Source organism: Prunus persica, chromosome G2 (genome assembly GCF_000346465.2).
Source record: "Prunus persica cultivar Lovell chromosome G2, Prunus_persica_NCBIv2, whole genome shotgun sequence".
NCBI lineage: Eukaryota > Viridiplantae > Streptophyta > Magnoliopsida > Rosales > Rosaceae > Prunus > Prunus persica.
Window position 1 is genome coordinate 19054391 of NC_034010.1, and position 17861 is coordinate 19072251.

Genomic DNA, 17861 nt, shown 5'->3' on the forward strand with positions numbered 1-17861 from the left:
ACCTAGAACCTTGCATGAGGGAGTAAATACTCCAAATCACTACACTAGTGGGTCCTTTGCTATAAATAGAAATTTTAAAAGTAATGTCGCGCTGCTATACTCTAAGTATAATAGTTTAATGGTATAGCTGAGCGGCTATACTAAATTTTAATTTTAATTCTTAAGTATAGTATAGCCTCGAGGCTATATTGTTTTTAACTTTTATTTTTAAGTATAGCGGCGCGGCTATTCATTTTAAATGGATTCGAATATTTAAATAGTATAGCTACTCAACTGTACTATTTTTAAAATTTTATTTTTTAAGTATAGCCGCCCGGCTATACCGTTTAAATATATCCGAATGTTTAAATCGTATAGCGGCAGGGCTATACCATTTTTTAATTTTTAATTTTATGTATAGCCGCACGGCTATACCATGTAATTTTTAAGCGTATAGCCGTGCAGCTAAGCTTTTTAAATATATTTAAATATTTAAATAGTATAGCCGCGCGGCTATACTATTTTTTATTTTTAGTATACCCGCACAGTATAGATTCAAATGTTTAAATAGTATAGTCGGACAACTATACGATTTTTAAAATTTTTATTTTTAAGTATAGCCGCTGGCTATACTATTTTTTATTATTTTGAAGTATAGGATAGCCGTGCGGCGATACTGTTTAAATATATCTAAATATTTAAATAGTATAGCCGTGCGGATATACTATTTTTTATTTTTAAAAGTATAGCCGCGAGGCTATACTATTTTTTTAATTTTATTTTGAAGTGTAGGATAGTCAGGCGTGTATACTTTTTATATATATATATATATATACTTTTTAAATGTATATATGTATAGTTTCTTTTCCTCTCCCACCTTATTGTCTTCTCTCTTCGCTTTCTCCTAAACGACATGTTCACCTCATCACTGCAACGACAATGACGACAATTCCTCCCTCTACCAACTCCACAAATTCCAGCTCAAGATCGCTCACTTAGGATAGATGTGAATGATTTTCCATTTTGGGGGGATTGGAGCATCTACAATCATACTCCCTATTTTTCAATTAAAATTTAGCTAAAAACACACAAAAGCTATTATAGGAGCTCTCTATAAAATTTGAACTTCAATCGTACTCTCTCGTTTGGAGTTATAAATACTATAATTTATTTTTAATTCAATATAATTGGTTCGTCTCTATAAAAAATAATATAAAAAGATAGTATTAATTAAAAGTTAAAAATATGCATGAAACAAAGCAATATTAAATTATAGGGAGCCACTAGGAGTCCTTAGAGAGTCCATTGTGGATGCTCTTAGGAGGAATTAATTATATAGTGTTGCTATAATTTAAATCTGAAGTGCCCAAGGCCCATCTTTTGATTAAATATTAAATATTATTTATATAATATTTAGCATTTGAAGCCTAATTGACTTATACTTTGCTCAACTTCCAATTACTAAGTGTGAGACTAGCACACTTATAAAGACTTCACTTTTTCTTCTTTCTACCGGTGTGGAACAAAAGTCCGTGAACTTCATTCAAACTTCCAACAATTCCTAAGACATATACTTTAAATATAAGTAGTTATCCAATCCAACACTAATCATTAAACGATACCTAACAACTAGTTCAAACCTCAACTAATTAAATATATAGTTTAATTGGACATTATTTTTTTCCACCATTCAAATTTTCTTGTCGACTTCTAGAATCAAATTGAAAAATTATTACATTTTATAAATTACTCTTAGTATTACTTAAGAGTGACACTTTGGTAGCATAAACATATTATATCAATTCATAGTGACACTTTGGTTCAATCATTTTTTTTCATAAGCAAACGGTCTAACGATTCTTTTTGGTCAACCCGCAATTGAAATGGAGGTCAGACCAACATGTTATTTCTAAAAATTTTAAATAAAAAAAAATTGGCCGGTTAAACCCTGTCTAGTGCTCCGATTGAATTCCTGATAAACCCAAGTGGCTAAGGCTGTGTAATTACAAGCCTCAAACTCGGAGCGAGCGCGCCAGCCATGGCCATCCTCGCTCTCCCTCTAGTCATCTCCTTTCTCAAGCCCCACACTTCCCGCCTCTTTCTCCTCCGCCCCGGCAAGCCCAATCCTACCCATCTCTGCAACCCACTCGGCTACTGCCGCCGCTTCACCAAAACCAGCGTCTCTGCAATTAGCACCTCTGCTGCTCCACAGCATGACTCTTCTACGAACCCAATTAGTGTTCCCCAGAAAGCCTCTGTCCTCACTTTCCAACAAGCCATTCAACGCCTCCAGGTCTCACTCTTCAACCAAAACTCGTTGCATTTTACTCTGCATTGATACTTTCTGTATATATGTATACGTATGTGTTTTTGTGTGTGTAATTCCTTGATTCTTATGTTGGTAAACTTAGTTTTTCTCATATTTTCATATTCCATTGATGCCATTCATTTTTATGTTATAGGAATATTGGGCCTCGGTTGGATGTGCCATAATGCAATGTAGCAACACAGAGGTAATGATTAGTGTTTCTGCTCCTTTTTTCTTTTCTTTTGAGGGTATGTGCAATAGCTTCTTTTGGACAGCGAGGAAAAGTCCGTGGTATCCATTATTTGTTGGAGAAACTTGTGCTGCAAAACATAATTTAATGTGCTAAATAAAACACATCTACATGTTGCCCTTATAGTTGTTTAGATGGTTTTAGGCATTAAGTATCTTAGTTTCTTTGCTTATCCAAAATTGATGTCCATTGCATATTTGTCTTACTGTGGCTCTGGCTATTGATCAGGTTGGAGCTGGGACTATGAATCCCTTGACATTCTTAAGGGTTCTTGGTCCAGAACCGTGGAATGTTGCGTAAGTATGCGTAAGTTTGTAAATTTACTACAGTAATATATTCAGAGACTACATGTGAAGGGTTATCACTGGTTGTAGTCTATTTATTACATTGTCTTAAGTCTGCTGTTGCCCTTTACCAACTTTACCTTATAGATATAGAGTGTTATCTATCCACCCGTATAAACCCTATGTTCCATCCAGGCCTTGTTCTTAACATTCCCCCCCGCTCAAACACGCAATGGCCTCGTCATGGTTGGACCCCTGCCTACCCATTCTATCGGTGGGGGATCAACTATTCATGTGGACCCCTCTCTTCAGACGATTGGCTCAATATTGGATAAGGAACTAGCCATGTTATGATATTAATGTCACAGGTTGGGAGCCTGCTAAGTGATGGGTGCCAACCCACCCATATAAACCCCATACTGAAGCCAATTCCTATCTGATGTTCTTGTCCATGTCATTTGTTCTTCTTTTGTATTACATTTTTTAATGACTACCACGTAGAGCAGCTGGTCCTTTAAGGTTCTTTATTGTGACTACCAATGTGGACTTCTTAATGATAGGTATGTGGAGCCTAGTGTTCGACCAGATGATAGTCGTTATGGCGAAAACCCAAACAGGCTCCAGAAACACACTCAATTTCAGGTTAAGTTTGATTTTTTTAATTATTATTTATTATAAAAGCAAGTTATGCAATTTTGAATGACAAATGGTTCTACTCCTTTTGGTACAAATCTTTTAGATTACAAGTTCTTATGGACTTTGTCTTTATATCTATCTCAGGTTATATTGAAGCCTGACCCTGGAAACTCACAAGACCTTTTCATCCGCAGCTTATCAGCTTTAGGTAGTCAACAAGCATCTTTTTCTTTGAACCATGCAAATAAACCATGTATACATGTATATGCATTTGTGCAGACACACATCTGTAAGAAGTTTGTGCATTGTGAGTCCGTTCAAGTAATGGAAAGTGGCCTTGCATGCTTGAGTATTTTCGCATATGCTCTAGGATATCTTACCATAAATTTCAACCTTCAGTTTTCCAGGTAGATAGTCAAAATGATTTAATATGTGTAGTGTGCTGAAAATAATGAGCACCATCCCAATCTGCGCCTTCTGTTTACATGCACAGTTTATATATCTTTTAGGGGCTGCCCATTGCATACCCCCTTTAACTTGGCTTGTGATATTTTTACTTCCTAACAAAAGGGAAACAGAAAAGAAAATTAACAGTCAGATTCAACAAAGAAAATGGAAGGAAACAGTTGTTGGATGTTGTGTCATTCATTGACAAGATGTGCAGATCATACTTACAGAAAAAGGAGAGGAAAGACTATAAAGATTTCATCCATATAAAAGAATTTATGGCATTTGTTTCCTGTTCAATTTCAACCATTCAAGTTCTGCCATTAGCATTTAATGTTTTATGCTTTACAGGTATCGATGTTTGTGCACATGATATACGATTTGTGGAGGACAACTGGGAGAGTCCGGTAGTATTCTGTTAATTGGTGCACTATCAATCTTTCATGTTAGTTCAATGCAGTTTTGATTTGAGATGCAATTTAACTTGTTGTTTAGATTTCCTTGCAATTGATTTAGTTATGAACAAAGGAGTACAACATCTGTACTGCTTTTATTATAAAAACCTTTGTGCATGAAATAGATCATCTAGCCAAAATGTGATCCACTTACTGATCATATTTGCTTTTAGGTGCTTGGAGCTTGGGGTTTGGGTTGGGAAATCTGGATGGATGGGATGGAGATTACTCAGTTCACCTACTTTCAGCAGGTTTCTTCTTTTACATTGCACTGAAATATGATATGCATAATATAGGTTTAGTTATTGACTCTCTCTCTCTCTCTCTCTCTCTCTCTCTCTCTCTATGCAGGCTGGAAGTCTTCACTTGGCGCCAGTATCTGTTGAAATCACTTATGGTCTTGAGCGTATCCTCATGTTGCTTCAGGTTAATTTTTATTGCTCATTTTCTTCTTCTTTCTTTTCTTATGTTCGCTTATGTTTTCCTGACTAATTTGCAGGGAGTTGATCATTTTAAGAAAATTCAATACGCTGATGGAATTACATATGGGGAGCTTTTCTTGGAGAATGAGTAACTACTTAAACTACCGATTACTTTTCTCTGTTGTTGAAATATACACATTCTTTTTCCATGGAAGGGTGTCTGTATAACAAGAGTTAATCAAAAGAATATTATGTATACTTCTTCGAAATTTTAACAGTCATATGCCTTATTTTCCCATCCCATTCTCCTTCTCTTGGTCTCTGTCATTTCAGTGTTCTCAGGATTGGACTTGTTTTATACTTTCTAGTAATATAGAGTATAAAATATTACACCTTATATTTCTTTTCAGGAAGGAAATGAGTGCATATTATCTAGAGAATGCTGGGGTGCACCATGTTCAGAAGCATTTTGATCTTTTTGAGGAGGAAGCTCGCTCCTTGCTTTCTTCAGGCCTAGCAATACCTGCGTATGACATGCTTGTTATTTCTCATGCTTGTTAGTTGTAACTATTGGTTTTTTGTTCATATTTCTTTAAACTTTCCCCTTTTACTTGCTAGGTATGATCAGCTTCTGAAAACATCTCATGCTTTTAATATCTTAGACTCTAGAGGCTTTGTTGGGGTAACAGAGCGTGCTCGGTACTTTGGGCGGATGCGTAGGTAAGGTTGCTTATTCCTTGGCACACCACTTCTCTAGGATTTATGCTCTGCACTTTTATGTCTATGCTTATTACCTTCTTTTTAAAAAATATTCTCTTATCAGTTTAGCTCGTCAGTGTGCACAACTTTGGTTAAAGACCAGGGAATCTCTTGGATATCCACTGGGCGTGGTTTCTGAAACTGTTAGTCTTGTATGTCCTGAAGAGCTTGTGGAGGCAGCAGTTAAAAAGGTCAGCTTTTGTAAAGCCATTAAGGCTCACCCTGTGTTTTCTTTCACATGTTTTGATAAGAATACATATATGGGCTTATCTGGTAATGCACACACGCACGTTTATGTATTTAACTCTATGTATACGTTTGTACATGTGCGAACCACGTGCATATAAATAGAGAGGAATAGTTTTTGTTACAGTGGGAAGGCGTGGAGATTTTATTGGACAAACTCAGATTTTGGTTTTCACTTGGGGTTTTATTCTTTTTTTGAATTTCTGGGATATTATGTTTTACATCTATTGTGGAAGAATGGAAAGCATCAGTTTCTTAAGAGTCTAATTAGGGCTTTGGATTTTAGAGGTTGATAGAAAGTGCTTGGCTTCTAATGCTGTTTAGTCTTCATCCATGTAATGCTGTGGTTTCCAGAATGGTTGTGCTTTAATAAATTTTTTTTTTTTTAAATTTATATAATTCTGTTTCTTGTAGGGAAAAATTGGTTTTGACCAGAAAAAAAAATAGTTGAATCGAAGTTTCTAGAAATTTGTGTGCTGCTCACCATTTCAGATGTTTTGGTTCATGTCAATTATTTATACATATGCCCACATCCGATATTTCTTGTTATTTAATGTGTTGTTTTGTTTGTTGGATTATGCCTCAGGTGCATGATGATTCAAGGTTATTTGTTCTTGAAATTGGGACTGAAGAGCTGCCACCTCAAGATGTTGTTGATGCAAGCCAGCAAGTACAACTAATTTAATTTGAAGCAAATTTAATTTGTTTACATGGATTGTCCCCCTTTTTGAAATGTTATTAACATTCTGAAGGTTTATGTGCCTTTCCATATTTGGTTTTTCTCTGATTGTCCTGAGCTGTTCATTGCAGTTGAAAGATTTAATGGTTCAGTTACTAGCAAAGCAAAGACTGAGCCATGGTGACGTACAAGCTTTTGGCACACCTCGCAGACTGGTGGTAAGATTAGAAATTTTGTCTCCCTATGCATTGGCAATTTATTGATTTTATTTTTCTACTCAAGCATTTTCATGTTGAGGACGAACCTTTTATATCCTTTTGGGTGCATCAACATGATTGGCTGAACAGGATGTCCATTCTTCTATTTTCTTTCTTCCTTTTTCATTTTGAGTTGTTTAGGAATTTTCATTTTATCCTTTTGTTTGTGTTGAACTTCGATTGCATAATTCAAGCTGCACTCTTTTTGAGATACGTCCACAGTTTTATGGTTGTATATCGATTCTGTCGGGTTCTCTTTCTTCCTTATCCTATTTGTAATTTTTCTTTCACACAATGTCTATTTATTCTATTTTCTTACTTTTTCATTTTAAATTTTAGACAGTTTTAGTGGCTGTTTTCAGTTTATCCTTTTTTTGTGTTGAAATTCCTTTGCGTATTTCAACCTTCTCTTTTTCGTGGATGCTTCTGCAATTTTATGATTGATATCAGCCCTGCCTGGTTCTCTTTCTTCCTTTTCCTTTTAAAGTTTATTTTTATTTTTATTTTATGAGAAATAAAATTTTGTGTTAATATAAGGAGCTTCCTTATAGTTTTTATCTTGCTTTGTTTCTTTTTTGTGTTAATCTTGTCTACTATGTAAGATTGCTTCTTCTATTCACAAATATGTTTCTTAATTACATAAAGCTAGACAGGAAAAAAGTAAGAGGGGAGTTTGTTCTTTTTCAGAACTGTGTTTTTCTTTGTTAATGCAAGCCTAAGATGGAAGATTTTATGGAATTATGAAAACCTCATGCATGAATCCAAACTAAAATTAAGTTGAAATTTGAGAATTTGTGGACATGCTGCTATGTTTTTATATATATTGTTATTTATAATTCTTAGACACTTTGAATGTTTACTTTCGCACGTCTAGGTTTCTGTTGAGAATCTCTGCACTAAACAAATGGAGAATGAGGTTGAGGTTCGAGGGCCTCCTGTTTCAAAATCTTTTGATGATCATGGAAATCCTACGAAGGTAATACCTGACTATCCATTCCTTTCTTCTCCTTGAAGGCTTGTGGCCTTTCTCAAATGTACCTATTTGGCTTGTCATGCTTATTGATGCCATTGCTTTTGCATGCTAATGTGACATAAGGATTCTCCATGTCATGAATTTTTAAATTATAATTCATATGTAAAGGCATTTAGTGTTGAACCTGTTATTTTATGTCAGGCTGCCGAGGGTTTCTGCCGGAGATACTCTGCACAATTGAACTCGTTATATAGAAAGTCTGATGGTGAGTCTGGGCAGATGTACACATAAGTACATGTATTTTGGACCTGTTCTTTCATAATTTACATTTTGTTGCCGCTCTGTTGTAGTTGTGCTCACTTCATTAGGAGCTTGTTTTCCACATTTCAGGGAAAACAGAATATGTCTATGCTCGTGTAATAGAATCCGCCAGATTTGCTTTGGAGGTTCAAATTCTTATCTTTTCCTATTGCTACACAAATTGGATTTTCAGATTTCATGTCTTGCTTTATTATTATTATCTATTTTGTGTGTGGAAATTTCATTGTGATAGACAAGCTGATGCCCCTTGAGATTCTTGTGTTACTGTGCTGTGTGTTTATTGAAGTTATAACTTAATGAGTGTTAACTTTTTGAATTAATTAGCTAGTATATCATCGGCAAGTTTATTCTGTAAAATATTTGCATGTGATGACAAAAAGAAAAAGGAATAAGAAAAATCTGTTATTTGTCTTGAATGGGTTAGTTGCAATATTATTATTATTATTATTATTTTTATTATTATTATTATTTTTATGTGGACATGATAACAGTATCATTCTAAAGCATTTTTGCATTTATCTTTCTCTAGTTGTCATCCTGTGTGCTACCATGCATGTTGGGTGAATGCTATCTATGATTGTGTACCCAAAAAAACACCATACTGTTTCTATGAATAAAACTCTGGTCCGTGAATGATTATGATTGCAACTGCTTCTGTATGTATTTATGAAGCCAAGAAGTGGATATGAGCTGAAAATTTGCTCTGTAGTTTCCCAAGTTTCTATGGGTTCGATAGCTAGTTACTCTGACATCTGGATCAGTGGTGGACAGCACACACTTTCAGTTACAGATTGTTACAATGGCTCCTAGACTGTTGTACTGTTTCCTTTATAAAAAATTGTGTATACCAAACTAACAAATTTTTTTTGCTTTCTCTTGATTAGGTTTTGTCTGAGGATTTGCCCAATGCGATTGCAAAAATTTCATTTCCAAAGTCAATGCGCTGGAACTCTCAGGTAAAGTAAATTTGAATTGTATGCGGAATTTATATGGAAAATTTGCCCTGCATACCCTGCTTTATTGTCATTCTTATAAATGTACTTTTATATTGTGGTGCATGCAAATTCATACGGTCATACCTGTCATTGTGATTTCATGTATTTATGTATACTATTATAGGAAGGGGTTTATGTATCTGCACATTCTCTTAATCCCAAAAGATCACATCTCAACATTAAGGAGCATAACTATATCAGGACATTTTTATCTTTTGATATGATTTCATAAATTGTAAAACTGCTCTATTATCTCACCCAAACTACCCACTAGCCCAAAACTCTCAGACTTCTCTTACACTTTATTTGTTTTAGTATTATTAAGAGGAGCGAGCCAATATGCGCAGAGCATTTGTATGGCTTCTAGTATGAAAATATCTGAATTGAAGTCTATATGATAAAAATACCGTTTAGCTGATTTGTTATTTGTGTGCTTCTTGTTATGTATCTAGGTTATGTTTAGCAGACCTATTCGTTGGATTTTGGCACTGCATGGAGATGTAGTTGTGCCCTTTACTTTTGCTGAAGTTTTGAGGTAATAATGATTAGTTGCATTTCTCTCTGAAATCTGATTGTATAGTTGAGTTGTCAGTTACATGGCTTGGCTCAGCTGGACTTGTTTTGGATTACATGTGTAACTGTTGCAGCAATAGATTTTCCTTGAGTATTGTAAATTGCATACTTATGTGAAATTCATTTGTAAAAGCTTACATGAAATTTGTGTGTGTCCAGTCAATGGAGGATATTTGCTGCCAATAAGGTTGTTTTGGAAGATTTGTGTGGTAGTATTGAAATACAATTCTGTATATTTGTATATGCATATCTACCAACTGTTTGTCAATGTCCATTTATTGTAATTTGATAAGTCCTGTTTGATGTCAAATCAGTGCTTGCTTTCTTATGTTTTCAATTTATGTATTTTACTAATAATACATTCCCAAATCTGCATTTTGCATAATTATACCATTGTAATTTTTCTTAATAGGACAGTGTTATTTTGGCTGTTTTAATTCTTTAATTTTTAATTTTTAATTTTTTTTTATTTTTACAGTGGAAACCTGTCTTATGGTCTTCGTAACACTTCTTCAGCTACTGTCGTGGTATGTGGTGAACATACAGTTTCTATCATGTCCATTTCCACAATCATTGTCTTCAACTTTATTGTTGGAGTGGATTGTTGTCTGATTTACATATTATGACACCTATATATGAATTTTGAGAATAGTTCTCCATTTACCTTTAAACAGATTGATCTAACAATGCCTGCTTTTCAGTATAATTTTTTAGAATGAATTTCAGTAGCATTTATATCCTTGTCAGAGGACACAAAGTTTAATATATGCTTTACAAATGACACATTTCATTAAAGACTAATTTTTTATGCAAAGGAAAAGCAGAGTGGTAGTTTTTTTAAAAAAAAGTGATTCTTGGTTCTTTTCCTTTGGAAAGTTCTCTGTTCTTTTTCCTTTTCCTTTACCATTCTCTCGCTCTATAATTAAGTACCAGATGATCCACTGTCAATTTTCCCCTAGTTTTCATGGAATTTTGTTCTACATATAATGCTGTAAACTTAAAGATTGTTGTTTTAAGCGTTTGACTTTAGATTAACCTTTTCAACCATGCGCTCTTATTTAAGTTTTTGCAATAAGTGACCACCAACAGTCAATTTCTTTTCCGCTTCAGGTTTCCGGTGTACCTTGTCTTTTGGTCATTATAAACAAATGTTGATTCTCATAAAAGATAAAAATAAAAAATTCTCTTTATATTGCTCGTTGATTGATTGTATCTCAACATTGTACGTTGTTCTTGTTATTGCTTTCAAGGGAATGTGGTTTTGCAGTATACCAATTTATATTTAAAAGTCTTCCTGCTGGACTTCTAAGTACTTCTGTGTTACTGCATTACAGTGTTTTTTCTCATTATTCTCTCTGTATAAGATGCACGAGTACCTGTAATTATATAGCTCCAGGAACTGTCACAGGTTGAAAGTGCTGAATCCTATGCCGGTGCAATGAGGAATGCTGGGATCAATATTGAAATGGAGGTATCAATATCATATGATAATTTGATACCTTTTTTCTTCTTTGGAATAGCTTAATTACTGAAACAAGTACTCTACTTGCAGGAACGTAAGAAAACAGTATTGGAGGGCTCTATTGCATTAGCCAGAAGTGTGAACGGACAAGTGTTTATACAGGAAGGCTTACTTAATGAGGTTGGTAAACTGTTGTCTTTGGTGGTCAAGGATAAAAATGTTTTTTTTTTAACTATCTGCCAACATAATATTATAGGTTGTAAATCTCGTAGAGGCACCTGTACCAGTCCTTGGGGAGTTTAAAAGGTCTTTCTTAGAGCTTCCTAGTGATCTTCTGACTATGGTAAGCTGTTTAATCTTTGTGGACTACTTAGATATGGTCTTTTCACCTGACAGTATTTTGTTGTTTGATGCTTTTTAGCTGCATGCCATGTATCGATGAATTTAAAGTTTCTGATTTGAGTTTTTGTTTGTTCAGATGTATAACTAATCTTTTCTTCCTTTGTGCATGCATGGCATGTCTTGGTAATTTGAAGATCAGTGGACTTTTTTTGGTGCAGAGATTTACTTTAAAAAAAAAAAACCTTTTATTTATTAGTTACGTTAGGCGTTGTTTAGGGAACTAAAGTACAATCATATAGTATTTATCACCAGTTGTGACTTTACTACTGCATATAAGAAGAAAAATATTGAAATGGCGTGATTCTAACTTGATTGTTTCGATAATTGAAATGGAGCAATCAAGAAGAAAGAATAGGCCTTATCGTGTTTAAATTTGGTAAAAATGCCATGCTTTCCTATAAACACTTCCTGTTTCCACTAGTACGGGAGACCGCATCACAACTTTTCTCTTGGGTGACACTATCCTGCTAGGTTGAGCATGTACTGTTTTTGGAACAGCTAGTAGTTTATGCTACTTTGTAACTTAATCAGCACCTCCCTCTCAGTTGGCAATCTACATTGGTGTGTAATGTTATCCCACACTGAAATGTTCTATCGTTGTCTGCTACGTGGGATTGGAATGTTCTGCAGTTGACACATTTCTCGCTGCAGTACTCTAACAGCAATATCATCCTTTAATAAGTCACCAATTTTTCAATAGCTGAAGTTTTGACTGAGGTTGACAGCTTAGTAAGCATGTTTGCTACATGTAGATCCCAGCTTTTGGATGTTGGATAAGAACAATAAATATTAGGGCATCGTTTTACATGTTGGTTTGGAGCCATACAATTGCTCCATCATGAAGTCTATGTAAAGCTTTTCAATATTTGGAAGGGGAAACAAGGTAGAATTCGGATGCTTGCCATGGGGAAAGCAAGGTGAAAATTGGCTAGAAAATGAACACTGGCCTCTGGCTCAATTAGATATCTGGTTGTGAAAATTTATCTCAGTTCTGGTGGGATTTTTTTCGATTTGATTGGATAGAATCAATTGTTGATGTTTGGTTCTTTTCCAGGAGATACTTTTCCATATCAAATGGCAGGGATGATGTAAGACTTTGCTGTAATTTTAGAATTGTTTGTTTTTATTTACTGTTATGGGTGATCATGCAGGTTATGCAGAAGCATCAGAAGTATATTGCTGTGAGGGATGAAAATGGAAGTCTTTTGCCATACTTCATTGCTGTGAGACATTCTTTACGGTCATATATGAGTTTTGATGTAATTTTTTGCTTCATAGTGGTGGTTAATATGTTCATAATTTGTTTGGTGATGGGGTTTAATTTTAGGTGGCAAATGGAGCAATTGATGAGACTGTGGTCAAAAAAGGAAATGAGGCTGTACTGAGGTAAGATCTGGATTTAATCCTGTTCTCCAAATAGTGCCTCGTATCAAATAGTGCAGGAGGGTAGATCTGGATAGAATCCTGTTCTCCTACACTTTCCAGATGTGGCTGCTCTCTGGATTATATGCTGGCAGATTCTCTTCTTCAATTCAAGTTCTTTGACTTTTATTGATCGTGAACAATGGGCTGAGCATTTCACTATCTATGCAGAGCTCGCTATGAAGATGCTAAATTCTTCTATGAAATGGATACACGGAAACAGTTTTCAGAATTTAGAAGTCAACTTAAAGGGATTCTTTTCCATGTAAGCCATTTTATTTTTAATTGTTTAGGAAGATATTATTTTTCCTTTTCATGTTGGTAAGAACAAGGAATGAGACAATTGCCAAACACCGTTGGCACAACAAAGAAAAAATAGGACTTTAAAATTTTTTTATGAAAGATTCCTGATAGCAGCTCTTTTATTTTGACAATGTGAAACAAAATAGGAGAAGTTAGGAACAATGTTGGACAAGGTGCTGCGCGTTCAGAATATGGTCAACAAACTAAGCTTAGCCCTTGGAATGGATGACAACACAAATAAAACTGTCCAGAGTGCTGCATCACTTGCTATGGCAGATCTGGCTACAGCAGTTGTCACAGAATTTACTTCCCTTTCAGGAGTAATGGCTCGTCATTATGCTCTTAGAGATGGCTATTCAGAGCAGGTATTGGTATCTTATGTTAGTTATTTTTGTTCTGTGTATTTTTTCACTCGAGTCTCTTGTGGGAATGCTAGTAAACACACTGTAGTTCTCGCTCAGAATTAACCTTGCTTCTTACACCTCCCCTCTCTCCTCACTCCCCACGCTTGTTTTTCATATGTTGCAGGTTGCAGAGGCTTTGTTTGAGATTACGCTTCCGAGATTTTCTGGAGATATACTTCCTAAAACTGATGCAGGCATAGTTCTATCCATTGCTGACAGGTGATGCTGATAACTGATGTAATAGGTTCACTTTGTTTTGCATTGAGGCATCAGTTTGTCGATAGTCTACACACACAAATATATACTAGGAAGTAGGTTATAATGCATGGAATATTTGTTTTTGCTGGAGGATGATTAAATGTGGAGACAGGTCAAGTTATTAGTGTTAAATTGTTAATATTCAATATCCTTTTCTTCATTCTATTTATGTATGCTAAAAAAAGCACAAAGAAGTTAGGATTTTTTTTTAACTCCCTCATTTATGCAGAGAGTAAGTTGTTTTTGCATATGGTATGGGTTTACCCCCACCATATCCTTTCAGGTTAAGTTGCTTGATTGCGCGCTTACTCTTTTAAAGTCGAACTCTACTTGCAAATTGCTTGACTTGATTTGTCTTATGCAGATTAGATAGCCTTGTCGGCTTATTTTCTGCTGGTTGTCAGCCCAGTTCTGCTAATGACCCATTTGGCCTGAGACGAATCTCTTATGGTCTTGTAAGTTCTATGGTCATTCTGATGCTTTGAGGCTCAGCTAACTAAGCTAAAACTAAGTAATTTTTTTTTCTCTAGGTCCAGGTGTTGGTGGAACAAGATAAGCATCTGGACTTACGACAAGCATTGGAACTTGCTGCAGATGTCCAACCCCTTAAAGTAGATCCAAGTACTGTAAATGATGTATGAAAAAAAGTCCTTCCTTAGTTTCTAAATAAGATTGGCAATTAGATTTTTGTTTTGCCCATAATCACCACTTCAAATCAAAATATCAGTTCCCATGAGTCACGATGTAACCTACCATCTAAAAGTCATTTTACAGCACTAAAGTTTTCTGATCAAGTGGTGATACGCATCATACCTGTTCTCTTACTCTTTTTTCTTTTTTCTTTTCAAGTCATCATACTTATCTGTACAAGCATGCTCTTTCTCTTTCTCTTTATAGCTGCACTTGCTTGTATGTGTCTCGTTTTGCTTTCCCTTTGGATTCATTAGTGCTTTTGTTATTTTGTTTAACTCATTATGGGCATCAACTGATAATGATTGCATCTTTTTCTTTGTCCCCTGTACTTAGGCACATCAATTTGTGACAAGGAGATTAGAGCAATATCTGGTATGTGTAACTTCAACATGATAAAGTTCATCAACTAGAAACTCTTGTTATTCTTCCTATTCTTTTATTCCTACAGATTTATTTAACTTGTTTATCTGTTCATTTTTATGGGTAACCTATATGTGGATGAATTGTCCACTCAGAAACCATGTTTAATCCATGGACAGATAGAACTCATCTTTGAATACCAGGCCACAAGTAAAGAGTGCCTTTTGTTTATACACTACACCATACATCTGTATGCTAGCATAGTACTAGACCATCATTGTTGAATAAATTGTACAAAATGGCATTGCAGAAGTCACTGAATGAAAAAGGCAGTGCTAACATTCCTGATTAAAAAAGAAGAATGTGTGTGTCAAGTCTCGCTACATTAGCCTTTTGTTTTCTTCATTTTATATTCCATTATATGATTTTTTTTTTTTCATTTGCCTTTTATAGTTTAAACCCGATTATCTTTTATTCTGATGTATGTTTTTGTTGGGCTACTTGCATGTTCCTTGATTTTAACACATTGGTTGTATCATGTTTACAGGTTGATAAGGGAATAAGTTCAGAAGTGGTTCGTTCTGTCCTTGCAGAGCGTGCAAACTTGCCTTGCCTGGCAGCAAGGTCTGCATGTAAAGTAAGTTGCTTCATTTATTACTGCTGATCCTGCTGCGAAGTGTTGTGTGAATATGTTGACAATGCTTTCAGATTTCTGTGAGAAATAATTACTCGTTTGTGCTACCTTGAAATTGACGATGCTCCATAATCATATACTTATAATATCACGACATCTTAATTGCAGATGGAAGCCTTGTCGAAAAGCTCGCTTTTCCCAAAGGTTGTTGAAGCATATTCTCGTCCGACAAGAATAGTCCGAGGAAAGGATGTAGACCCTCATATTGAGGTACTCTTTCTCTTTAATGAAGATACTTTCTGTCTTCAGGGCCTGAAATTGTTTGGTTGCTTGGTAGCCTATCCATTTCCTTGGAAAAGGTCTTAGTTTTCATTAAATTCGTGCACAACAATATAAGTGAAAGTAGATCAGGTGAAACATTATAACCCTAGCAACCATAAATATCAAATGGGGACAGGCCAAGCAATGAACCCTCTGAGCTTTTGATCCCTCTACTTTGCTGCGACCAACTATCTTCCACCTTATGTTAATTACTATAGTAATATGACTCCAAAAACTAGGTCAAAACTGTGATGTGGCAATGAGGTTTGTTATTTCCATGTCCAAGGTGGGTGTCACATCCTTCTCTCCCTTGCCAAGGTAGTGCATAGAAACAAATACTAAATCCCTTGCTTGTGCTCTACTCTTAAAAAATGTAGAACATAAGTATTTTCACTTTTGCAGTTTGATAAGTAGACAAGAATTTAATTTCGATATAAGGGATAAATGAAAAGGTGGGGTTTGTTTACATATAAGATGGCACAATGGAAAGATAAACAGGTCATTAAAACAGAAACAAACAGAGGTGTAATTAATCTTTTTATTCAAGTAGTTATAGCTGCTGTATGGTTTTCCTTTATGCGTTTATGATTGCCCTGCAAAGTCCAGTCTTTCAATATTATCACGACCAATATAATGGCACGTTCTTGTAATTTTTTTGTCTGAGCACATTTTTGTACTTGTTAGGTGGACGAGGCAGCTTTTGAGACAGACGAAGAGAAAGCTTTATGGAGTTCTTTCTTGTCAGTTAGAAACAAAATATGTCATGGTACTTCTATCTTTCTCCAATAGATTTCCAATCTGTTTTAGAGTTGAGTATAACTTTGGTAGCATATCAAGTAACTTTGAACTCCTTTTCTCTGGCTCCTAGGTATTGAGATTGATGAGTTTGTTGAAATATCATCACAACTACTACAACCCCTTGAAGATTTCTTTAATCATGTGTTTGTAATGGTGGTATGCTTCCTTTACCATTTTCTTGTACAACTTGTATTTTCACAGCTAGTACCATATGTTTACTCGTATGCATGCCTAACGAAAAGAAAGACTAGATTACACAACATATCCATGCGCAGTCATGAGAAAGAGTAAATTAGACAAACATCCCTTCAGGTTAATGCATCTTGACTTAAACCTTGCACTTCCAGAAATTACAAGCTGACTGCTTGAGGTTTGGTTTTGGTTACATAAACAATCCCTTTAGTAGTTTAATTAATCACACACTGATTCTAGAAAGAAAGAAAAAAGTCTATTAATTTCCAAAAGTACCCTGTGGGAACATTGTATAAGATTATATTTCGTTTCCAAAAGTACCATGAGACAAGAAAACAAAAACCAATGTTTTGTTTACTTAATGCGCAGGAAGAAGAAAGAGTCCGCAAGAACAGGCTTGCTTTGCTGAAGAAAATTTCTGACCTTCCAAGTGGAATAGCAGACCTCTCGATTTTGCCTGGATTTTAAGTTTTGTCTTGATTGTAGTCATTATAGCAAAGGAATATCATTTTTTTGCAGAAGAGAATAATACGAGGGAGAGGAGGAGAACGAAGAGTGTCATGGGTGTATTTGCCTTCCAGCTTGTGATGTTAGTTTGCATAATTTCTGAGTTATATTTATCAAATATCAAGGCTTGTTAAAGACATGTTTTTAGTGTAAATTGAATGAGTTGGAAATTCATTGTAAAGAACAGAAAAGAAGTGTTACATGGCAAATCCATAAATATTTAGCTGTAATTCTATGACATTATAAATGGCTTTAATTTGACAGATAATTTTTTTCTTCTTTTTTCGTTTTCCCCATACGCATTAGTGTCTTATGCAACTAGTAATTAGGACAATGGTCTATGTTAAAAGTTATGGGATGGAAGACTTTTCCCTCTCGAATTTTAAACAATGTCTAAATGTGTTGGTTTTTCGCTTTCTGTGCCAATTTCTTCGTAAAAAAGCTCCCCAAAAGTATGGATTGAATACACGTTCATCCTGTGTGTTTTAATTCCTTTGTATGCGAATATTACAATTGTGTTA

General features: G+C 35.1%; 1 protein-coding gene across 3 annotated transcripts; it reads left to right on the forward strand.

The window, feature by feature from the left end:
• Nucleotides 1858-17608, forward strand: LOC18784773 (glycine--tRNA ligase, chloroplastic/mitochondrial 2). Of its 3 annotated transcripts, none has more exons than XM_020558234.1 (36): nucleotides 1858-2272; nucleotides 2442-2492; nucleotides 2766-2833; nucleotides 3382-3463; nucleotides 3602-3665; nucleotides 4256-4311; nucleotides 4533-4610; nucleotides 4711-4785; nucleotides 4859-4929; nucleotides 5192-5308; nucleotides 5400-5501; nucleotides 5605-5731; nucleotides 6373-6456; nucleotides 6597-6683; nucleotides 7597-7698; nucleotides 7897-7960; nucleotides 8086-8141; nucleotides 8901-8972; nucleotides 9464-9546; nucleotides 10063-10111; nucleotides 10981-11055; nucleotides 11137-11226; nucleotides 11303-11389; nucleotides 12600-12671; nucleotides 12776-12834; nucleotides 13042-13135; nucleotides 13320-13538; nucleotides 13702-13796; nucleotides 14200-14290; nucleotides 14366-14470; nucleotides 14862-14900; nucleotides 15436-15525; nucleotides 15691-15792; nucleotides 16528-16609; nucleotides 16712-16797; nucleotides 17203-17608. In XM_020558234.1, exons 1-36 carry the CDS (start codon nucleotides 2018-2020, stop codon nucleotides 17299-17301), a joined length of 3228 nt encoding a protein of 1075 aa, XP_020413823.1. In that variant the 5' UTR covers nucleotides 1858-2017; the 3' UTR covers nucleotides 17302-17608. The 3 variants fall into 3 exon arrangements, with proteins under 3 accessions (XP_020413823.1, XP_007220660.2, XP_020413824.1); XM_007220598.2 differs by having other exon boundaries at nucleotides 10993-11055; XM_020558235.1 differs by lacking the exon at nucleotides 1858-2272 and having other exon boundaries at nucleotides 2461-2492; nucleotides 2766-2843.